This window comes from Sitophilus oryzae, unplaced genomic scaffold (genome assembly GCF_002938485.1).
Source record: "Sitophilus oryzae breed Bouriz unplaced genomic scaffold, Soryzae_2.0 scaffold_381_pilon_pilon, whole genome shotgun sequence".
In the NCBI taxonomy this organism is placed as follows: domain Eukaryota; kingdom Metazoa; phylum Arthropoda; class Insecta; order Coleoptera; family Curculionidae; genus Sitophilus; species Sitophilus oryzae.
Window position 1 is genome coordinate 1815698 of NW_022146953.1, and position 21233 is coordinate 1836930.

The 21233-nt window shown below is 32.6% G+C and overlaps 2 protein-coding genes across 2 annotated transcripts; one reads left to right on the plus strand and one right to left on the minus strand.

The window, feature by feature from the left end:
- Window positions 1–3261: 3261 nt before the first annotated feature.
- Window positions 3262–17738, plus strand: LOC115885425 (centrosomal protein of 104 kDa). Its single transcript, XM_030904339.1, has 13 exons — window positions 3262–3914; window positions 3972–4136; window positions 6532–6755; window positions 8049–8265; window positions 9945–10156; window positions 10597–10889; window positions 11782–12129; window positions 12192–12329; window positions 12578–12709; window positions 12824–13037; window positions 15479–15804; window positions 16566–16813; window positions 16886–17738. Exons 1-13 carry the CDS (start codon window positions 3875–3877, stop codon window positions 17044–17046), a joined length of 2718 nt encoding a protein of 905 aa, XP_030760199.1. The 5' UTR covers window positions 3262–3874; the 3' UTR covers window positions 17047–17738.
- LOC115885426 (tRNA (cytosine(34)-C(5))-methyltransferase) lies at window positions 16438–21142 on the minus strand. Its single transcript, XM_030904340.1, has 14 exons — window positions 20974–21142; window positions 20831–20917; window positions 20575–20774; window positions 20338–20515; window positions 20042–20281; window positions 19709–19821; window positions 19464–19651; window positions 19269–19413; window positions 19066–19215; window positions 18711–19010; window positions 18487–18653; window positions 17926–18093; window positions 17753–17857; window positions 16438–16768 (listed from the first exon to the last, which is right to left on the minus strand). Exons 1-13 carry the CDS (start codon window positions 21031–21033, stop codon window positions 17766–17768), a joined length of 2088 nt encoding a protein of 695 aa, XP_030760200.1. The 5' UTR covers window positions 21034–21142; the 3' UTR covers window positions 16438–16768; window positions 17753–17765.
- Between the last annotated feature and the right edge of the window lie 91 nt (window positions 21143–21233).

Sequence of the window (21233 nt, forward strand, 5' to 3'; positions counted from 1 at the left end):
TTTTTGGTAGTAACGCTTGCGAATTGTGAGCTACTTCTTAACCAGGTTGCAAATGGTGCCTAGTGCCTCGTTTGCTTCCCTTTTTCTCTTTTTTCAGGATCGCTAGTTCAACGTTGCTGATTCCTCCCTTATTAATGAAGCCGGAAGGGCAGAAACACTGAGTGTGTACGGTAATTGTACTTTTAGATGTTTCATGCTAACTGTTATTGTAAGTTGCCGTCCAATAATTTCATTCTCCTTTTCTATTATAGTCCCCACGATAACATATTGTTCATGATGCTTAATATTATTGTTTTTAAAAAAAAAAAAAAAAAAAAAAATGGTATTTGGTTTGGTTTGGTTCTCCCGAAATTAATTCACTCGCGATTTCATTGCTCGTTTAACAGTTGCTATGGAAAAAATATGATTTTTGAAAGACTAAAGTGTATAAAGACGGCATTTAATTTTTTTGAAATTTTCGGAATCATTGTAAAGTACCAAAAAATCTTATACAAGGTCAATTTTTTTCGAGGCTTCAGTTTATTAAGTGGAACCACCTTATTTCCGGTCCAGGCTTCCACCTGCCGCTTTTTCAAACAACAGAAAAAAAAACATATTTTTTCTCTTCAGTGGTACTACTGCCTGGTGGTACACACAAGCCCAGTCAGCATACGCGAGGTGGGTACCCGCCAGATTGGCGTCTGACTCGGCCACGAAAGTGCCTCGAGTTGGGGCCTAATGAAGACATCAAGAAGATAGGTTGCGCGCCTTTGGCGGTGCCGGTACCTCCCTCTGACCTCCGCAGATTATTATTGAGCCCAGTACCGGCTTTAGTCTTTTTTTAAATAAAAAAAATACATGAAGTGTTCCTCCAGAGAATGTTAGAAGTGTAACTATGTTATGCTATGGTACTACCTATGATCGAAAAAAAAACGGCGTCAGCGATGGCTATGAAATGAAGATTGCGGGGGTGTCATCCCCCAATTTTTTTCAAATGGAAAGGGGGGTCAAGTGGTACCGCAATGAAAAGGGCTGTCTATTCTCTATACTTTCCCGCTTCGTTTTTGAAAATCGGTCGAGTCATTGAGAAAATATGAAGGATTGAAATTTGAAAAGTTTATTTAAACATTTATCAGAGTAAATGATAAGGATAAATTCCTTCGACCAATGTACTGTTTTTTCTTATTATTTCTAGATGTTTACGCATTTTTTCGCTTTCCACAAGGTTGAACGATCAGGCTAGGTAGAGCGTACTTAATCGTAGCGTACTTAGTTAATCGGCACAATTGTCGGTACTGGGTTGAGGACAACCCCAGGGTTTTTCACGAGGTGCACACACAAAACCCTCAGAAATTGAAAGTGTGGGTCTATTGTGAGTCCTTTTTTTCTTCCTGGAAATCTAACAGGTGACATGTACTTCGATTTACTGGAAAATACCATCGACCCAGCCCTAACTGACATCATAGAGAACAATCCTAGATACGTTGAAGCAGAACTAATATTTCAACAAGACGGTGCACCTCCACATTACTCTCAAAATATGCGTAATTATTTAAACAATAACTTTCCCGTTCGGTGGATAAGACGAAGGGGTGCAATTGAGTAGCCTCCCCGGTCACCCGACTTTACACCTTTAGACTTTTTTCTATGGGGACACATAAAAAGTAAAGTGTATAACACTCCACCCGCCTCATTACAAGACCTGCGAAGACGAATTATTGATGTTTGTCGCGAAATGACCCCGCAAGTTCTTCAGAATGTTCTAGAACGGATATAAAATAATTTGTTTTACTGTATGGAGGTTGACGGGCAACATTTTCAGTATTTGCTTCATTAATAAGACAAGTTTTTTTTTAATTAATTCAATTTATGCGTTTTTTGCAAAAAGTACTTTTCAAATTTCAATCTTTCATATTTTCAAAACGACTCGACCGATTTTTAAAAACGAAGTGAGGAAATATAGAGAATAGAAAGCCCTTTTCATTGAGACGCCACTTGACCCCCCTTCCCATGTGAAAAAAGTTGGGGGATGACACCCCCGCTTGGAAGGTTGAAGATTTTGCAATCATTTTTGGGAAAAAAGTTGTCCCCCTCACAAAACAAAATTGACGTGTTTTTGGATTTTTTGAAAAAAAAATACTCTGGCTGTTATGCCTTGCGGAACGTTTTCGATGGGCCACCCTGTATATATTTATTCTAAGTCATTGTCAGGTCAACGCAAAGGCTAAGGCATTACCGGGAAACTTATATGGTGAAATTTTGATAAAATAATTTAGTACACACTAAAAACACGGTATGTCGCTAGTGTTAAAAAAAATAATTTTTAGAGGTTACTAGTTTATTTGGTTGCCTGTGCATATACAGGGTGTTTCCTAATTAATTTAAAAAATAAAAAATCGTTAGAAAACGAATTAAGGCGGGCTCTTAATAAGTATATTTATTTTTTTCTCGACAACCGTGTGATGAACAAGAAAAACTCAAAGATCAATTTTGTTGAAAAAGGATGGCCAGTCAAGAAAAAAATATATTTTCTTTAAAAAAGCAGTAGTGTACCATTTATGTTAAGCAAAATACCAAACCGTGTTTTTAACAAACAAACCCAATGGTTATATAAAAATTGTTTTAAGAACACATGAGGAATCACACCACAATTTTTTAGACTAATTAGAAAACACCCTGTATATTGTCAACTTGACAATGATTGTTGATAAATCAAAAAATACCTTTTCTGTGAAAAAAGCCCGATTTTCGCAGGAAAAATTTTGGTTTTTGAATTTGAGCCTGCGTCTGCAAATACCGGTATGTTTTTTAATATTCTATCTATCTAAATTTTAAATATCATAGTCAGAAATAGTTTTATTATTTATTAACCGTAAAAATGGTATACTTATAAGTTTTACCAAATATTGTGATTTACTTTCTACCTTGTAGTCAAAATTTATATTTAATAAACTGTAAAATATATATATATATTCTTATGTTTTATTAAAGTTACTCTGATATACTAATATATCAGTGTAACTTTAAAACTAAATCCTTTGAAATCAAATATAAACATAAAAAATATTTACAGCAGAAAAGGCGAAGGCGCTGGGTTAGTTAACGTAGTCTCTACTAAGAACACGGAGGGGCGCTTTGACCCAAAATTTTACTATTAAGTTTCATATCTATCTTAATAGAAGATTATTTTCTTTTATCTATGGGCTAAGGTTAGTATTAATAATGAAGGTACGAACCAACCGTAAGGGTTAAATAAATATTAAAAGAAATATTTCGAGTACAACCCTGGGTCCTTAATCTGTTTGTTTCGTGCAACATTCGGCCTTAGTGGTTCCGAGAGCGACGTAACATTAACCAGATTGCCGCGGTACTTTCTGAATTGCTGTAATAATGATGGTACGTCGATTATTGCCCCGGCAGGCAATTTATTTTTCTTTCGACCGCTAATGGACCAAAATGAAACATCAAAGTCAATATAATTTCTTTTTTTTTGTTGTGCTGCAATAAAATAATGAATTTATTAGCAATTATGACAAGATCATTAACTTCAATGGATTTTTTTACTAAAAAAAATCTCTTAGTACCAGAGAGACATTAGGGTATTTGTTATTTGCAAAGTTGATCATTTCTCTCACGACGATCTCTAAATTTTTAGTTTATTGTTACATTCGTTTTCAGTTTCAAAGAAATTAGAGAAAATTTTCTTTACCTCTAAACTCTATACCCTAGATGGCGTTGTGAATTTCCCATACACGCGCTCTCCGGAAAATCAATAAAGGAAAACGTCAACTTTCCTTAATTTCCATCCCCTTGAACTCTCTACATCGACTGAATGATATAACCGCATTTATATTCTCGATGTTTTTTCGGTAAAAACAATATTCAAATTTTTTAAATGCCCAAAAAAATCAAATTTACTGTTATCCATTCTTCCAGTGAGTATAAAAAAATATTTTAAGTAAATGAAGAAAAATCTCATTTTTTTTTGTTAGGCGAAGATTCAAGATACAGGGTGTCCGAGTTAAACGTGCATGGACCGACTGTGAAGGGATGGAGGTCGGAGAAAGAGTGCCAGTACCCTCAGGAAGTGGTACTGCAGTTAGAAAGAAAGTGCTCCTTGAACAAGATCCAGATTTTGGCTCACCAGTACCTAATACGTCAGTGAAATTTTAAGTTAATATAAAAAATTTAAACAATCGTAGTACAGGGTGGCTTCACTCATACGACACGGAGGCTCCGAGGAGAACCACAGTTTATATTAAAATGAAATTTTGTGAGTGTTAATTTAAGTTAATTTAGAGCATTTTTAAAAAATATACACAGTTCTATAGGGTGTCCAAAAAAACTTACTCATCAAATTAGTGTTTTTACTAATAGAACACCGTATATATTAATTGATTTTCGGATTCTAAGAGAAAAATAAAGGTGAGTTTTATTAGAGACGCATATAACTAAAATGTAAGGTTTTTGACATATTTAACATTTTCTAAAAACGAAGAATAAATTTCAAATTTCAATAAAGGCTACCTAAATTGGAATTTACCCGGTATAGCCTAATGTGTAGTTAAATTAACCATTGTACTTTAAATCAAATTAAAACTTGACACGAAAAGTTATACAGGGTAAGACAAAATTAATATTGAACATTGGTCACTTTTAAGAGGGAGTTAGTCTTTTATTTTAAATAGAACATCCAGTATATTATTCATTGCTAACATAAACATCAGTGGCAAAATATGTCTTTTTGCGGACGACACTAGCTTCACTTGGAGCAACAAGGACATCACGGCACTTCATAGGATTGTATCAAATGACTTAATCATCATTAAATCTTGGTGCGATTCGAACCTCCTCAACAGAGTCTCAACATTTCTAAAACTAAAGCTTTGTCGTATAAAAACTCGTTGCAGCCTTTTGTACTTAACAACACCACCATTGACGTCGTCAAATCTGTAAAATTCTTGGGGCTTGTTGTGGACAATTCTCTGAAATGGGACATACATATCGAAGCTTTGTCGAAAAAATTGAGCTCTGCCTGTTTTGCATTGAGGTCTGTTTCTAAGGAGCTTAACTTGTCAGTGGCTAGAACTGTTTATTATGCACTTTTTGAGTCGCACCTCAGGTATGCTCTTCCATTCTGGGGTACGTGTTGTGCGACTCAATTTGACCGCATTTTCAGGCTCCAGAAGAGAGCTGTTGGATATTCACTGGGACTAAACAGCAGAACTCATTGCCGGGACTTTTTTAAAAAATTAAAAATATTGACTCTTCCTTCCTTATTTATATTTGAATCCGTTTGCCTAATACGTAAACATGTATCAGCTTCTCAAGAAAGGCCATCTCATACTTATCCACTCTGGAACGCGGAGCAAGATCTTTATCTACCTACCCCACGCTCAGAGTTAGTTAAAAGTTCAATATTATACAACTCTAAAAAAATGCACAATCACCTGCCATTTGAAATCAAATCCATAACATCACTTTTTTCATTTCGCAAAGCATTGAACTCTTATTTACTAGACAAGGCTTTCTACGCCGTAAATGAATTATATTTTGAAAATCAAGTTTGATCTTGTAAACACTGGTCTAATGTTTGCTATTGCTATATTTACTAATGACATCGAAATGAATTTATTTAGAGGTCATTGATATTTTCTATAAACTAACTAAATATTTTTGAATATTATTTTTATTTTTTTGTTCTTTGACATTATAAACATTTATAAATGTTTATTTTAACAATAAGACTGACAATATTATTTGTATAATGTTTTGTATTATCTTTTGTTTGTTTGTTTGTGTACCTTCTTTTTTTACTTTGTTTGTTAGTTTACCTTTGTCTACAAATTGAAAATTTTTTTGACAATAAAGGCATTTATTTATTTATTTATTTATTTATTTATATTTCTTCCGATATTCAAAAATTTTCCTAGATATTTTCATTTTTATGAGTTAGTGTCAGTAGATTTTTATTATTTGCTAAAATCTAAGCGATTATGATATGTCAAACGTTAATTTAACAAAAAATAAAGGATTTAGAATAAAATATTCAAAGGTAATAAATAGGTACACGTTTGAAACATATTTTAATTATTACAGAATTAGAACTAGAAGATATGTAAAAGTATAATTAAATGACAAAAATTAACCAGATGAAATCAAATGCTTAAAATGAGTTCCTTCTTGTTCACTGCAAAAAATTATTCTCTTTTTAAGAGGTATTGTCATATTAAGAGTCATATATAGCGTTATCCTTCGAAAATCATCCACAATCTTTTGTCTCATGCTGTCGACAGTAGTTGGTGGTGTTTTTCAAACACTGTATTTAACAAATACCTAAACAAAAATTCCAGACTAGATAAATCAAGAGCATTTAAGCATTCTATTAATTGGTAAATGCGCACTGCACAATATATTATGTAAAACTCTCTAAATTAACCTACACATGCTCACAAAATTTCATTTCCATATAAACTGACGTTCTCCTTGGAGCCTCCTCGTCGTATGAGAGGCACCACCCTGTATAATTCAATATTTTCCACGTTTATGTAGCCTCCAAAATTCAGTTGTACTCAAACAACGAAAACCTGGACAAAGAGTTGGACTTGGAGAAGATATCTTGGAACTACATCGGTTATATAAACCTTTCCAGCAATGATAGTACCGAATTCAAGAGCAGGGAACTCAAATCAGCCAATGTGCCTAAGATTGAAGCCACCTATATCAAGCTACACCTTCACGAAAATCACGAGAATGTTCTCAATCACTTTAATCAAGTGAGTACTACCATTCTATAGTGCCTCTGACATATAATGAAAATATATTTTAACTATCGTGTACCCGCGACTTCGTTCGCGCCGAATTAATCATTTGTAATGGTGATGATAAAGCAAAGCAAGAATTTCTATTAACATACAAACTGGATAAAATTTTCTCACTTTTATGTCAGCAAGAAAAAAAAATATGTCGATATTATTATATAACTTGGTAATATTTGAGGGGTAGTTTCATCTCGTTGGAATTTGACTTTCGAAAAATCCGTTTGCCAAAAATGAGCTTTTTACATCAAGCCAGTATAAGTAGAATCGTGGTTAATCAATTACCCAACTTTTTGGAACACCCTGTGTGACTTTTTAAAAATATTCAAAATATGTAAAAAAACAAAATAAATTATACATGTCCAAGCGTTTTCCCGAAAGACTTACCGTTTTTTAAATAACAAATATTGTAATATTTGAGGGGCGTTTTCACCCTCTTGGAATTCGAGTTTCAAAAAATCCCTTCTTACCGAACCTCTACACTCTAAAGTCAATCCGTTTTCAAAAAATCAGCTTTTTACGTCAAGCTCTTTAAGCAGGATCATGATTAATAAATGACCAGATTTTTCGAAATACCCTGTATACATTTTTAAAAAGTCTTAAAATATATAAAAAACAAAATAAAATATATGTGTTTAAGCGTTTTTTTCGGAAACTTGACCGTTTTTTAAATAAAAAATATTGTAATATTTGAGGGGTGGTTTCACCCCCTTGGAACTGGAATTTCGAAAAATCCCTTCTTATCGAACCTCTACACCCTAGAATCAACCTATATGCCAAAATTGAGCTTCTTACGTTGAGTGGTTTGAGCAGGATCGTGATTAATCAGTGAGTCACTTAAGGATTTTATATGTTGGTATAGATAATAAATACCGTATGATCTAATAAAAACGGCGTCAGCGATGGCTATGAAATGAAGATCGCTGTCAATTTATATGTAAAATTTTATGGGAAATGTCATCGATCGTCATTTCATAGCCATCGCTGACGCCGTTTTTATTCGATCATACGGTATATTAACCAAACTTTATGAGAGCTTTAAAAAAGAATACCACTTTTTCTAACCGTTGAAAACATTCATAAAAGTTTCAAACAACTAAAATTTGTAGAAAGTATACATTTCTTTATATCCATATACCTTTGGACTATCATTTTCATACATATCAATGACTTTAAACATCGAGTTTTATTTTTTCTAATAATAAATAATAGATATTAATTGATTGAACAAAAATCTATCTTTATTTCTAGGTCAGCGTAATAGCTATTAACGTGATAGGTTCGGAAATCAATCAAAAAACCCCAGAGACCCAAACTAAAGATCCACAGTTGGTAAAACTACAAGAAATCCTCAATAATCCTGAATATATCTCACCCTACGATGATCTAGCTTTCGAAATGTATGTAGCGACCGATATAGCAGAAGTTATCAGAGAAATGGAACTCAAGAAATACCTAGCAGTCATAAGTACGATTTTACCATAGATTTAAAACTAATAGAGAGGTGTAAATAGTAAAAAATGATCCCAAAAACATGATAGTCAATTTTAAATCATATTTTGCAAAGATTTCAACTAAACATCTACAACACTTACTAAAGAAATTGAGTCCTCCTTTACTCATCTTACAGGCTCAAGGCTTTGACAAAAACCAGTATCTCAGACGGTTTTACAGAGGTTACTTCTTCATCTAGAAGTGTCTAGCCCTAGCAGTCAACTTTTAAGCTTGACGAATCAGGTTGGTTAGCGTGGTTATTTGAAGGGTGTTAATTCATTTGTGTTTGTCAAAAACTCTAACGTGAGTGGTCGGGCTTAATAGTTGCCTGCTAGGGCTAGACACAAGTCTTCATCTCGGCTATCAGTCGTACCAAAGTTTACAGCACGAATGGTTGTAGACTACAACACACTATACATCTTTTTAAATACACACTAATAGATTTTTACACTTATTTTCAACTAAATTAATCGTTATTTTTTATACAAGACGATAAAATGGTATTTTATCGCGAGTGAATTAATTTCGGGAGACGATAATGCAATTTTATCGTCGTGTATAAAACAATATTTTTTTCCATAGCGAGTTACGTTTTAAAAAATATTCAGCAATTATTATTTTAAAGAATTTATTACGAGTAGAAAAATATTGTGCTGGGTTGGCGTTGGTTTCTATGTAATTTGACAAATAAATAAAGCTGTCTCTTTAGTTGTCAATTTTGAGTCAATATTTTTTAATTCTCTTTCGTGTCGATTGCTGATTGAATTGGAGCCAGAAATGGCTCAAAACGAAATAAGTAAATCAAAGAATATACCTAGCTGGAAAAAGAATGGACTCTGCCATACTGAAAAATGGTCCTACAGAAGTGGCGCCATCTATTGAGTAGGGCTTGTTTTAAATGGATCGAAGCGCGGGCTTTTTAAATGAGCGTATTTATTGAATTTTACTCTAAAATATATATATAATTAAATTTGATTATTAAATCTTATTTTTTACACAAATTCAACAATGCTAATAACAAGTATCGTTGTGATGTGTAAAAAATAAGATTTAACAGTATAATTTATACAATTAATATTAAATAAAATTAAAGCCAAACATGTGTAAATATTATTTAGTATTTAAAGTTTTTATTTATAAATCAAATATTTAAACATCGTTTATTATAATAAAACAAGACCAACGTAATACGCCCAAAGTTTTGTAAATGGAGTAAATATAAATAGGTACTTAAATGACAAAAATAAAAGACTTACATTATATTTTTAGGGCCACAAACAAAAGGAATTGTCTAATTAAAACACATATAACAAATTATAGTTTGAAAAACGTTTATATATTGATGATATTATGATTGGCTCCATATTGGCACTATGATGGCGCTATGACAACAACAATATTTTTTGAGAATTTGACAATAGTATGACAATGGCCGTTGGAAACTATGGAAACTACAAAAAAAAATTTGCAAATTCTCTTACCTATCTATTTTAAATCAACTTAATTGTATAATTTCAATGTCTTGTCGATGTCAAGCCGGTTGATTAGCTACTTATTTATGAGACACCCTGTATAGTTTTATTCCTCTATTACAGATTCACCAATAAAATTAATTTCTCTTTTGTTAATTCATATTTTTACGTCGATTTTCAGACGAAAGATTCGAATATGCAAGAAAACTAAAGCACGCCATGCTTATGCTTAGATCTGCCGGTGAAAAACTCGGAAAATATGAGCTGGAAAAACGTCACGCCATCGAAATGGAAGACTACGAAAGAGCCATGCGCAAAAAGAATCAAATCGAACAATTCAGAAAGGAAACTTTCCAAGAACTAGCTATAGAAGAATTATTAGAAACCAGTGGAGTAAGGACCATACCATTGAAAAAAAACAGCGTCAAAGACGGCTGGGGAATGATAGTTTTGCCGAGGTCAATCTCTAGACTTCGTTTAGTAAAAACTGACATAAAAGAGTTGTCAAAAGTTAACACTAGTTACAGAAAGTAACATCTATTTTACCTTCTTAAGGGCATAAATTACGTCTAGGGCTTGACCTTACCAAAATTATCATCGATTGTCATTTCTCAGCCGTCTTTGACGCCGTTTTTTTTTCGACCATATGGTACAAGCAAATAAAATGCAGTGTTTGTAAATAAGGTGGCAAAAATCATCCTGTATATTATATAGAGCTGTCCAGAAACATTTCAGATTCACGATTAATTTGAAAGATCATACTTATTCTGTTGTATTGACTAGATATTAAAAAATAATTTAGACTTACTTTTCGTTGATTTTTTCTTATCCAGGCTTGCCCAAAAAATGACGAATGCCTTGAAGAACCAGATAACAACAAACACTTGTTGTCTCCGATCATAATGCGATCAGACCGAAGATCAAGCTCACCCAATCAAACGCATATGCTTCAACAAGCTTCCCCCATGCATATACCGAGGCACCAGAGCCCTAAAATGGGGTCCCCTTGTACAGGGAGTCCTACGCCTAGCAGGGGATCTTTCAGGAGAAGAAACAAGTCAGCTGGGGCTGCAGCTAAGTCTACGTTTGAGATGTATGAGGAAAAACCGTTGCCTGCATTGAGACAGTGAGTGTGAAATGTATTTTATTTGTAAACATTGTTGTTTATAGTTTCTAGAAACTTCATTTCCTGAAAAATTCCAGGTGTTTTGTCACAAATGGACGATAGGAAAAAATATACAGGGAGACATGAATTCTCTATTGAATATCGGAACAATATATTGGGTGTTCCATTTAAAATAAAACAGTAACTTGCTTTAAAAAATTACCAATATTCAATATTAATTTCGTCTCACCCTGTACAATTTTTTGAGTCAATTTTAATTTGGTTTAATGTTCAATGATTATTTTAATTATATATCAGGCTATACAGGGTAAATTACAATTCAGGTATATTTTATTGAAATTTATAATTTCATTTTTAGAAAATGTTAAATATGTCAAAAACCCTACATATTAGTCATACAGGGTGGCCCATCGAAAACGTTCCGCAAGGCATAACGGCCAGGGTAATTTTTTTCAGAAAATTCAAAAACACGTCAATTTTGTTTGTGAGGGGGACAACTTTTGCCCCAAAAATGATTGCAAAATCTTCAACCCTCTAAGCGGGGGTGTCATCCCCCAATTTTTTTCAAATAGGAAGGGGGGTCAAGTGGTACCGCAATGAAAAGAGCTTTCTATTCTCTATACTTTCCCGCTGTTATTCTTTTACCTATCTATTTTAAATCAACTTAAAGGCCACCCTGTATACCTGTATGCTTCTCTAATAAAACTCACCTTAATTTTTTTTTTTCTAGAATCCGAAAATCAGTTAATATATAGGGTGTTCCATTACAAAAAACGCAACTTTGATATGTAACTTGTTTTTAAAAAAATGCTCTAAATTAACCTATACACATATACTTAAAAAACTTAGATTTTAATATATTTTATGATAACTATATAATTTTCTGTTGCAGTTCTCAAACTAACGAATTCCTACGCGAATGCCACCTGGAACCAGACCAAAAAACCACCTCGAAACTGACAGAAAGAGAAAAGAAGCAAGCTAGCTTACCTATTCTGGTTTTTGGTACTGATCTAGTGGAGAAATTCTACTCAAAACACTATACAGACAAGGAAGAAGGCTTGAGAAGACTCAAAGAGGAACTACTGTGCTACGACGCCACTAAAATGCACACACCCAACAAAACCGCAAGAGCTGCAATTTTTTTGTTGCACAGGGCCTTGAGGGATAAAGTTTTTTCAGTGTACAATCTGGCCAACGAGGTTATAAGGCTGTTTTTTGTCCAATTCGTACCTGGAAGGTACGTATACATTAGTGACAATGAAGTGTAGACAATGAGTTAATATTATAATATAACTGTAGAGTGGTTCCTGCGGAAGTATCGAGGAGTGTAGACAAATTACTGCCAGAACTACTAACAAAATCCGGTGATACAAGTGCCAGAATTCACCATATGGCCGTCCATACCATACTGACAATGGCTGATGTTAAAAGTGTCAGGTAATTTTTTTAAAAATCATTTTCTGCATGATCTAGCCGCAAAAAAAATCAAGTAGATATAGAAATCATTCTTTTTTTGTTAGAAAAAAAATATATAAACATTAATAGCCGATCATATTATTAGTGTCCCAGAAAAATAAGTAAATATAGATGGTGTCTAAAACTATTGATTGCCCATCTATGTGTACTTATTTTTCTGGGAGTTGTAGTAGGCGTTAGTGGCTAAAAAAATCGCATATATTTTTTAGAGATCTACATATAATACCTGTTCATTTGAGTAGACCTGTAAGTAGCAGTACTCATCCTAGATTAGCTCTCAGTAGGGCAGAAATGGTGGAACAGTTAATTTTAAGTCACGGGATATCGACAGATAAACAAAGGTAAAAAAGAATAATAAAAATACACTTAATACAACATGTTTGTAACTAATTTAATACTAAACTTTGAAAACTTGAATCTTTTTGTGTGAAATAACTTTTTTGGAAATATTTTAGCGGTTTAACGTGTAGAACTCTGTCAGAATTCGGATCTAGCGGACTGCATCACCCTGCAGAAGCTGTCAGAAAGGTGTCAGAAAGAATTCTGGTTTTAGTGTATAAAGTTAATCCTAGAATGGTGAGGAAACAGCTACCTCCTGATGACGATATCACGAGAAGGAATCTGTTATACCGACAGTTGTTTCATGAGTTCGATAGCATAGATTTGGAAGTAAGTTTTTATCAAAAATATATATCACAGGTTTGCAGAAGACATCAATTATTTCCAATAAAATATAGGGGTCTACAAGCCGGTGCTGCCACCATCGGAAAATATCGTAAACAACAAATAGACGTATTTAAATACCCAGTATACGAAAAATTTATAATATAATTATTACTAGCGTGTACCCGCGACTTTGTTTGCATCGAATTAATCATTTGTCATGGTGATGATTACATGATGATATAGCAAAGCAAGAATTTCCATTAACATACAAACTGGATAAAATTTTCTCACATTTATGTCAGCATGAGAAAAAAACAATATGGCGATATTATTATATAACTTGGCAATACTTGAGGAGTAGTTTCGAAAAATCCGTTTGCCAAAAATAAGCTCTTTACGTCAAGCAGTTTAAACAAAATCGTGGTTAATCAATTACCCAACTTTTGGAACACCCTGTATGATTTTTTAAAAAATTTCAAAATATGTAAAAAACAAAATAAATTATGCGTGTCCAAGCGTTTTCCCAAAAGACTTTAATTAGTCTTCTATACGTGTTTTTTTCCGAAAAACTCACCGGTTTTTAAATAAAAAATATTCTAATATTTGAGGGGTGGTTTCACCCCCTTAGAATTCGAGTTTCGAAAAATCCCTTCTTATCGAACCTCTACACCCTAAAGTCAATCCGTTTTCCAAAAATCAGCTTTTACGTCAAGCGCTTTAAGCAGGATCGTGATTAATCAATGCATTTTTTCATTTTTCGAAAAAGTTTGTATACATTTTTGAAAAATCTTAAAATATGTAAAAAAAAAAAATTAAATATTTCCTGCGTTTTGTTCGGAAACTTGACCAACTTTTTAATTAAAAAATATTGTAATATTTGAGGGGTGGTTTCACCCTCTTGAACTGGAATTTCTAAAACTGTCTTCTAATCGAACCTCTACAATCTAGAATCAACCTGTATGCCAAAATTGAGCTTCTTACGTTGAGTGGTTTGAGCAGGATCGTGATTAATCAGTAGGTCAGTCACTTAAGGATTTTATTTGGATTTTATATATTAGTATAGATATGTAGATAGATACCATAAACACCCACAAAACAGAAACTAAAAAATAGCTTCAGGTACAATAAGTATCAAAAAAACTCATCTTGATAATGTCTCAGCTAATTTATGTATTATTTGATAAGTATAGGTACCTCAATTGTTGGTACTACTGCTTAAGCAATTTTGTATTAATGTTTCTATATAAAATAGTATACTTCAAATATACCACAAATGGCGGTTTGAAGAAAAATAAGAAACATGCAATATGACTCAAATCAAGGTAGTACTTACATTAAGGCTCACCTTAGGCTCACATCAGGCCAGGCACTTTACAGCTAAAAGTCCACTGTGTAACACAAATCAAACAATGTTTTAAATATAAATACCACGTTTTTACACACATACACAAAATAATTCGAACATATATTTAACAAAAATAATAATTGTTATTCGCAAGAACCAAGAACTTTTTCGTTGTTTGTTATTTTTATTGACAATTGGCAATCCATGGCTAACTTTTCAAATTTTCCCACACAGAGCCTACCGCTTTGTAGAGAAACGAAGGGCTAAAGTCGATTCTAGACTAATTTTTTCAATAATTTAAAGCTTGATTCAGATCATAGAAGTAACTTATTATTAAAATTTGATTTTTTAAATTTATTTTTGTTGAATTTAAACGTTTTTTTTTAAATGAATCATATTTAATTGATTATAATTAATTATCAATAGTAATTAAAAAATATAATAATTAAAATGTAATGTAATAATGCTCACTCTGCAGATTTATACAAATTTCATGTAACTTACAGTCTCATATATTCGTATGTAATGCTATACAGGGTCCGGCAAAAGTGCGTCGGTCATCTGTGTAGCTCCTAGAATAAAAACTTGGGAATTTTGTTTAAGTGCGAACCTAAAGTACGTACTAGGATGTATTTTAGGAAAATATTTTATCTTCTACAGGGTGGCTCAAAAAAGTGTGAAAGGATCGGGATGATATTTTTATAATGAAACACCCTGTATATTATTGCATTTTTGGCTTCCTTTCAGATCACTTTACATAATTCTAAGATATGAGTAAATATATTTCGATAATTTTAGAGATATTAATAAATAAATAAAAAAATATTACAAATACAATATTCTGAAATGAAAACTATATTAGGTATTTACTTTAGATGGTCTATACTTACTTTGCTATAAATATCGTAATCTTAAATCATACAGGATGTTCAAAATTCTACGCCAAACTTTCTAAAATAATTTTTCTTTGCTTTTTTTTTAAATTGAACACCCTGTATATTATTTTTTTAATAGATGGAGAATAAAAAAAGAGTTTTTTATTCAACGAGAATCATTACTGAATGAATTGATCCATTTTTTTTAATTTCTTGTGTTCCAGAGAAAAAAAGAGGCTCTAGAAAAGAACAGACTGATTCAGCAATGCTCAGCAAACTCGAACTCTGACTGTTTCAGTCCGGAACCAGTGTGCGAATCCCGCAGCGAGATCAGCAAGTGTATCAGTTCCAACAATTTGGAAACTCTGGCCAATAATTTCGTTAATAATGAAGCTAACAACAAAACGAACTATCCCTTGGCTAAAAGCCTGAGTGGGGGAAATATTGGACAAACCAATGGACATGTTAAGGGTGACAATGAAAGAAGAAGTGTTAGTTCGGCTAGTGGAGTGTCCACACCAAGTAACAACTCTAAGGAAGATGACGAAAGGTAAGAAATAAAAAGTCATCTTAGGACATATGAACTACCATTTCAAGAGATTTATTTTGGGACATATAAACTACCATGCTAATAAAATATTCTTGGTACATTCGAACTATTCTCTTAAGAAATCCGTTTGGGTTATACGAACTATTCTTAAGAAAAACAGCTTGGGACATATAAACTACTATATTAAAACATTATTTTGGGACATATAAACTACCATGCTAAGAAAATACTCTTGGTGCAGTCGAACTATTATATTAAGGAATCCGTTTGGGTTATACGAACTATTTTTAAGAAAATCATCTTGAGACATATGAACTACTATATTTAAACGTTATTTTGCGACGTATGAACTACCATGCTAAGAATATACTCTTGGTACAGTCGAACTAATTCTGTTAAGAAATCCGTTAGGGATGTATAAACTATTCTTAAGAAAATCATCTTGGAACATATGAACTATTATATTTAAATCTTATTTTGGGACATATAAACTACTCTCCTCCTCTGGGACTTTCTCAAAATTTTACGTGTTCCTGTATCGATTCTGACAGGTTCGTGATGGCAAATGGTGGCTCAGTAAAACCAATTAAGTTTTTTTTAATTACTCTGTGTAATACTAGAAATAAAACACTATTTTTAGGTATCCCATAGCATATCTTTATTAAATTACATCTGTAACTAACTGTATAAAACATTTAATTTATTTTAACCAAAATATTAATATTTTAACACTTTACTTTTAAGAACAATATATTTTTCAGACACTGTATCTTCTGCAACCAGTCAGAAAAAACGATTTTGCTCATGAGCAACTCAATGAACTCACATTACTGGAGGTCCTGCCCCATGCTGGTCAGGTGCAAGCTGTGCAGTCAGGTGGTGGAAGTGGCAGGATTAACTGAACACTTGGTATCTGAATGCGAGCAAAAAGAACGGTTTTTGCAGTGTACCAAGTGCAGCGTGGCTGTAAACAAAGAGAAATATCAATCGCATTTGGCCAATTGTATTGGTAAGTGTTTAAAAGACAAAGTTCTTTCAATATGCTCGGTTTTTTTAATTGTTTCGCCCGGTATATTTCCAGAATTGCCCGACGGATGTACCAGGTGTCCTCTGTGCCAGGAAGACCTGGACATCACCGACGTATGCTGGAAAAATCACCTCATGACAGGTGACAAAGTGTGTCAAAAAAATGCCAGAGTGAAGCTAGCAAATAATCTTAAGCAAGTCAAAATTCAACTTTAACTTTTAAATTTATAGTTAATTAAGAAAATAAATATGTAATTATTTTTCTAAATCGCACGATGTATTTGCTACAATCTTTTTCTTATTCAAAAAAAGACGAATTTGCTTATATTCTTTAGAAAATCTATACAAGGAGTAATTCACAGAAACCTGATCACCCTGTATAGATTGGAAACTTATATGGTGCAATTTATGTGCAATATTAATTAAAAAAATATCTCTAAGATACTTTTTTTATTATGTAGAATAACATTTATAAAAATCTTATTGTTGAAAACATGGCTTGTACAAAATATTCTGTACAGAATTATTGAAATCTGTTATAGTACCTACGTAGTTAAATTTTTCAATACCTAATTAAAAAAGCTTCTATTTTTGTTTTATTTTATTTAAACATAATTAAACACCAGAACTGACTATACAATTTAAAATTAACGCATAAACACTTTTTATAATAATTTAATTTTACAGTAAAAGCACAAATTTTCATCTCATCTGCAAGTAAAATTAAAATCTAAGTAATACTGGCTTTGTTTTAAACCAGAAAAAAAAACATTAAAGAATGGCTGTGAAAAACCTGTAAGGTGAAATAAAAATAACAGAAAGAAGGCATTCACGTTTAAGATAAGAGAAAAAACTGAATAATTTTACTTGCACGAAAAAAATAAACTTAAAAATTTCCTGGAAATAAAATATTTCTACTAACCTTTTTAAGAGTTTTAATTTTCAACCTCCTTTGCTTCATCTTCTTTAACAGCTTCCGTTTCTTCAGGCTTTGAATCTTCTTCAGCTTTTTTAAATTTACTAACTTCTACAGATAAAAAAAATACACAAAATAAGAGAAATAAATTTAAAAAAATAATAATAATTCTGCATTACCATATTTCGATATATCGCCTCCCAAGAGCCTCAAAAGATGCACAGTACTATGCTGAGTGGTGTAACACCTCAAAGAGGTAGTACCCCTCCATCCACTGATGTGGATAACCATAGGATCACTACTGCCCTTCACTTCTTCAGTATAAATCAAAATACAACTTCCCGGACCTAAAAAAATAAGAAATTATAAGAAAAACCGTCTTGCTACATATGAACTACTCCTAAGAAAACAATCTTCGAGCATATGAACTACTCTGCCATGAAAGTACTACTGGGACATATTAACTACTCGGTTAGGAGAATAATTTTGGGGCATATGAACTACTTTTTAAGAAATATCTTGGGACATATAAACTACTCGGTTGGAAAAATTATTTTAAAGTATACGAACAACTTTGTTAAGACACTTCTCTTAGGACATCTGAACTAATCGGTTGAAAAATCAATTTTGGGACACACGGACTACTATGTTAAGAAAAATCCTATTGGGACATATGAACTACTCTACTGAAAACGTCATTTTGAGACATAAGAACTATTCTCCGCTCTTCTGGTACTTACTCAAATCTTTGACTTGTTCCTGTATCGATTCTGACAGGCTTGTGATGGCCGGCGAATGCTGAGGATCGTTATTTGTCAGCAAGGCCATTAAATCTTCTTTGGGTATGTTGACTTTTCTGGATTCGCCTATGTACGGGTATATGCTTTCTAGGCCGTCGTTTGCTATTCTGAGTAAAATAAAATTATAATAGTAACATAAAATAATTAATTAAAAATAAAAATACCTAAATGCACATTTCATATTCTTATTGTCGCATCTGACAAAAGCCTTGACTCCAGTGTTGATGAATTTGATATTAGACTGATTTGTCACGACTAAATCGCGAATTCCTGATGACGTCAGATAAATATTCTTCTTTTTTCCTTCATGACAACGTGTCAATAGACATTGAGCCTCAAATTTGTCAGAAATGTTGTAGAAAGACTGGATATCTTTCCATACAGGCTCATCTTCTTTGAAGAAAACGTAGGGATCTTCTCTGTAAACGTCTTTACGTCTACGTTTTCTCTGATTTTCAGGTAATCTGAAAGAAAAAAAATCAGTAAAACATATAAAAAAAAATAAAAATTCAAAAATACCTTTCATCAAAATCTCTCTTCTTAGATTCATTATCAGATTCCTGTTTTTCATTCTCAAACTTCTTCTCTTTAGCTGTAAAAGCTTTAACTTTCTGTAAAACTGCCACAAAAAATGCTCCAGTATTTTGCTGATGTGGCAAAATTCTGATACTAAAAAACAAGAAATATATTTCAAAAAATAACTTAATATAATGCAAATATACCATCTGTTTAGATTAAATTTCTCTTTAACTTCTTGATCAGGAGGAAACATCTGAGGTCTTATTGTAGTCCTCCATTTTTCATCTACTTCCTCAAAACTATTATAAAATTCAAGGTTCCTGCTTGAAACTTGCCAGTACTCCATTCCTAATATCTTTTAATAATTATACAAATATATAAAAAACAACTTACAGTACCTTTAGAATAGACTAGTCCAGGCAAAGAACTACTAACATCAAGTAGTTCCAATGCACCATCACTATCAGCTAACAGTCTGTGAATAACAGCTTCATTTTCAACAGGATTGATTGAACAGGTTGAATACACTATTCTTCCACCTATAGTCAACAGTTCTGCACCTCTTCTCAAAATTCTGTACTGAATTCTATCAAAAAAAATGATATTAAATGTCAATTTAAAGTTATTTAATAGCAAGAATTACCCATGAAGGTTCAAAGCATTGGCTGGTGTCCATTTCGTCCAAATATCTGGATTCTTTCTCAGTGTACCGTCACCAGAACATGGAACATCACATAATATTCTGTCAAACTGAATCTAACGAAAGTGTATATATTTTTAAAAATATGATAGGAGTTAAAGCCTAATAGTATGGGATAATGGATTACTGATAAAATAAAATTAAAATAAATTAAAACGGTTTTGAACTCAGCATCTTTTGTAATCCAGTAACCCAAACATGGATTACCGGATTACATACATGGATTACCGGATTACATATATGGATTACCGGATCAAAACAAATGTCAATTCTTACCTGTTGACTTGATCCATCTGCTAAAGTCTCAAACATATTAGGCAACATGGCACTGTCATGATTAATGACAGCAACACAAGGAGAATTCAACCTTTTTGCTTGATGTACCAGCATGTAGCATCTCTTATTATCCACATCGTTAGCAACTACGTAACCTGATGGAATTGCATCGTCATTTTTATGAAGCAGTTCCAAGAGTTGAGCTGTTTTAGAGCCTGGAGCTGCACACATGTCCAAAATCTATTTTTTTTTAATTTTTGTATAATAAATTGTAATAATTATACGTAATTAATTACCTTATGATGTGGCTGAACATCCAGGACTAAAGGAGGAATCATACTAACGGTTTCTTGTCTAGAAATAGTGCCATGTTCTGTTTCAGAAATCAGGAAATTGTGCAGTTTGTAATAAGCTTCGCAGCTTCTTATGTCTTTCCTGGTTAATTCTAACTGCCAAGCTAATTTTTCTGGATACCTGTATAAAAATTAGATAAAGTAATATTAAAATAAGTCAAATAAGTCTTTTCAAGGTACCATGGAAGGGCAAATATGTTTGGAGGCTTTTCGGAACCTTCTTGTTGGACACAATCTTTGATAAGCTGATCTTCAACAAGCTCAAGCATCTTTCTAGCCACTCCTTTAGAGCCGGTAATCCTGAAAGTCGATGGTAGATCTGTTTTCATAACTGATATGAAATTATCGAACTCTTCCTTGGTGCTACATACATTCTGCGTCTAAAATTAAATGAAAAAATTTTAAATATTATAATTGTTGAGATTTTAAACCTTACCTCATAATACTGTACGAATTTCTCATTCTCTCTTACGATAGTTGTGTAAGGTTTCCTCTCTGTACTATTTTGGGGCTTAGTATTGTCCTAAAAAGTAAAATTTTTGAATGTTTATTTACTTTAAAACTATAGAATTTAGTTACCCTGTTTCGTTGGTGAGTAAAATAATGATTTTTTCTAAAGCCTGGTTTTCTGCGACCCATTGTCACAAAAGATAAGCCGAATATTCCTTTAATAAATGAAATTTTTAATAACTTTTATTAAAACAACACACATGTAGACTTTTCTTAGGTTATAAAAATTATAAAGGACTTTGATAGGCAACTAAACATACACCATACTTTGGCTTTGAAGTCACTTGAACTATTTGATCTTAAAATATTATTTAAATTTAAAATATTAC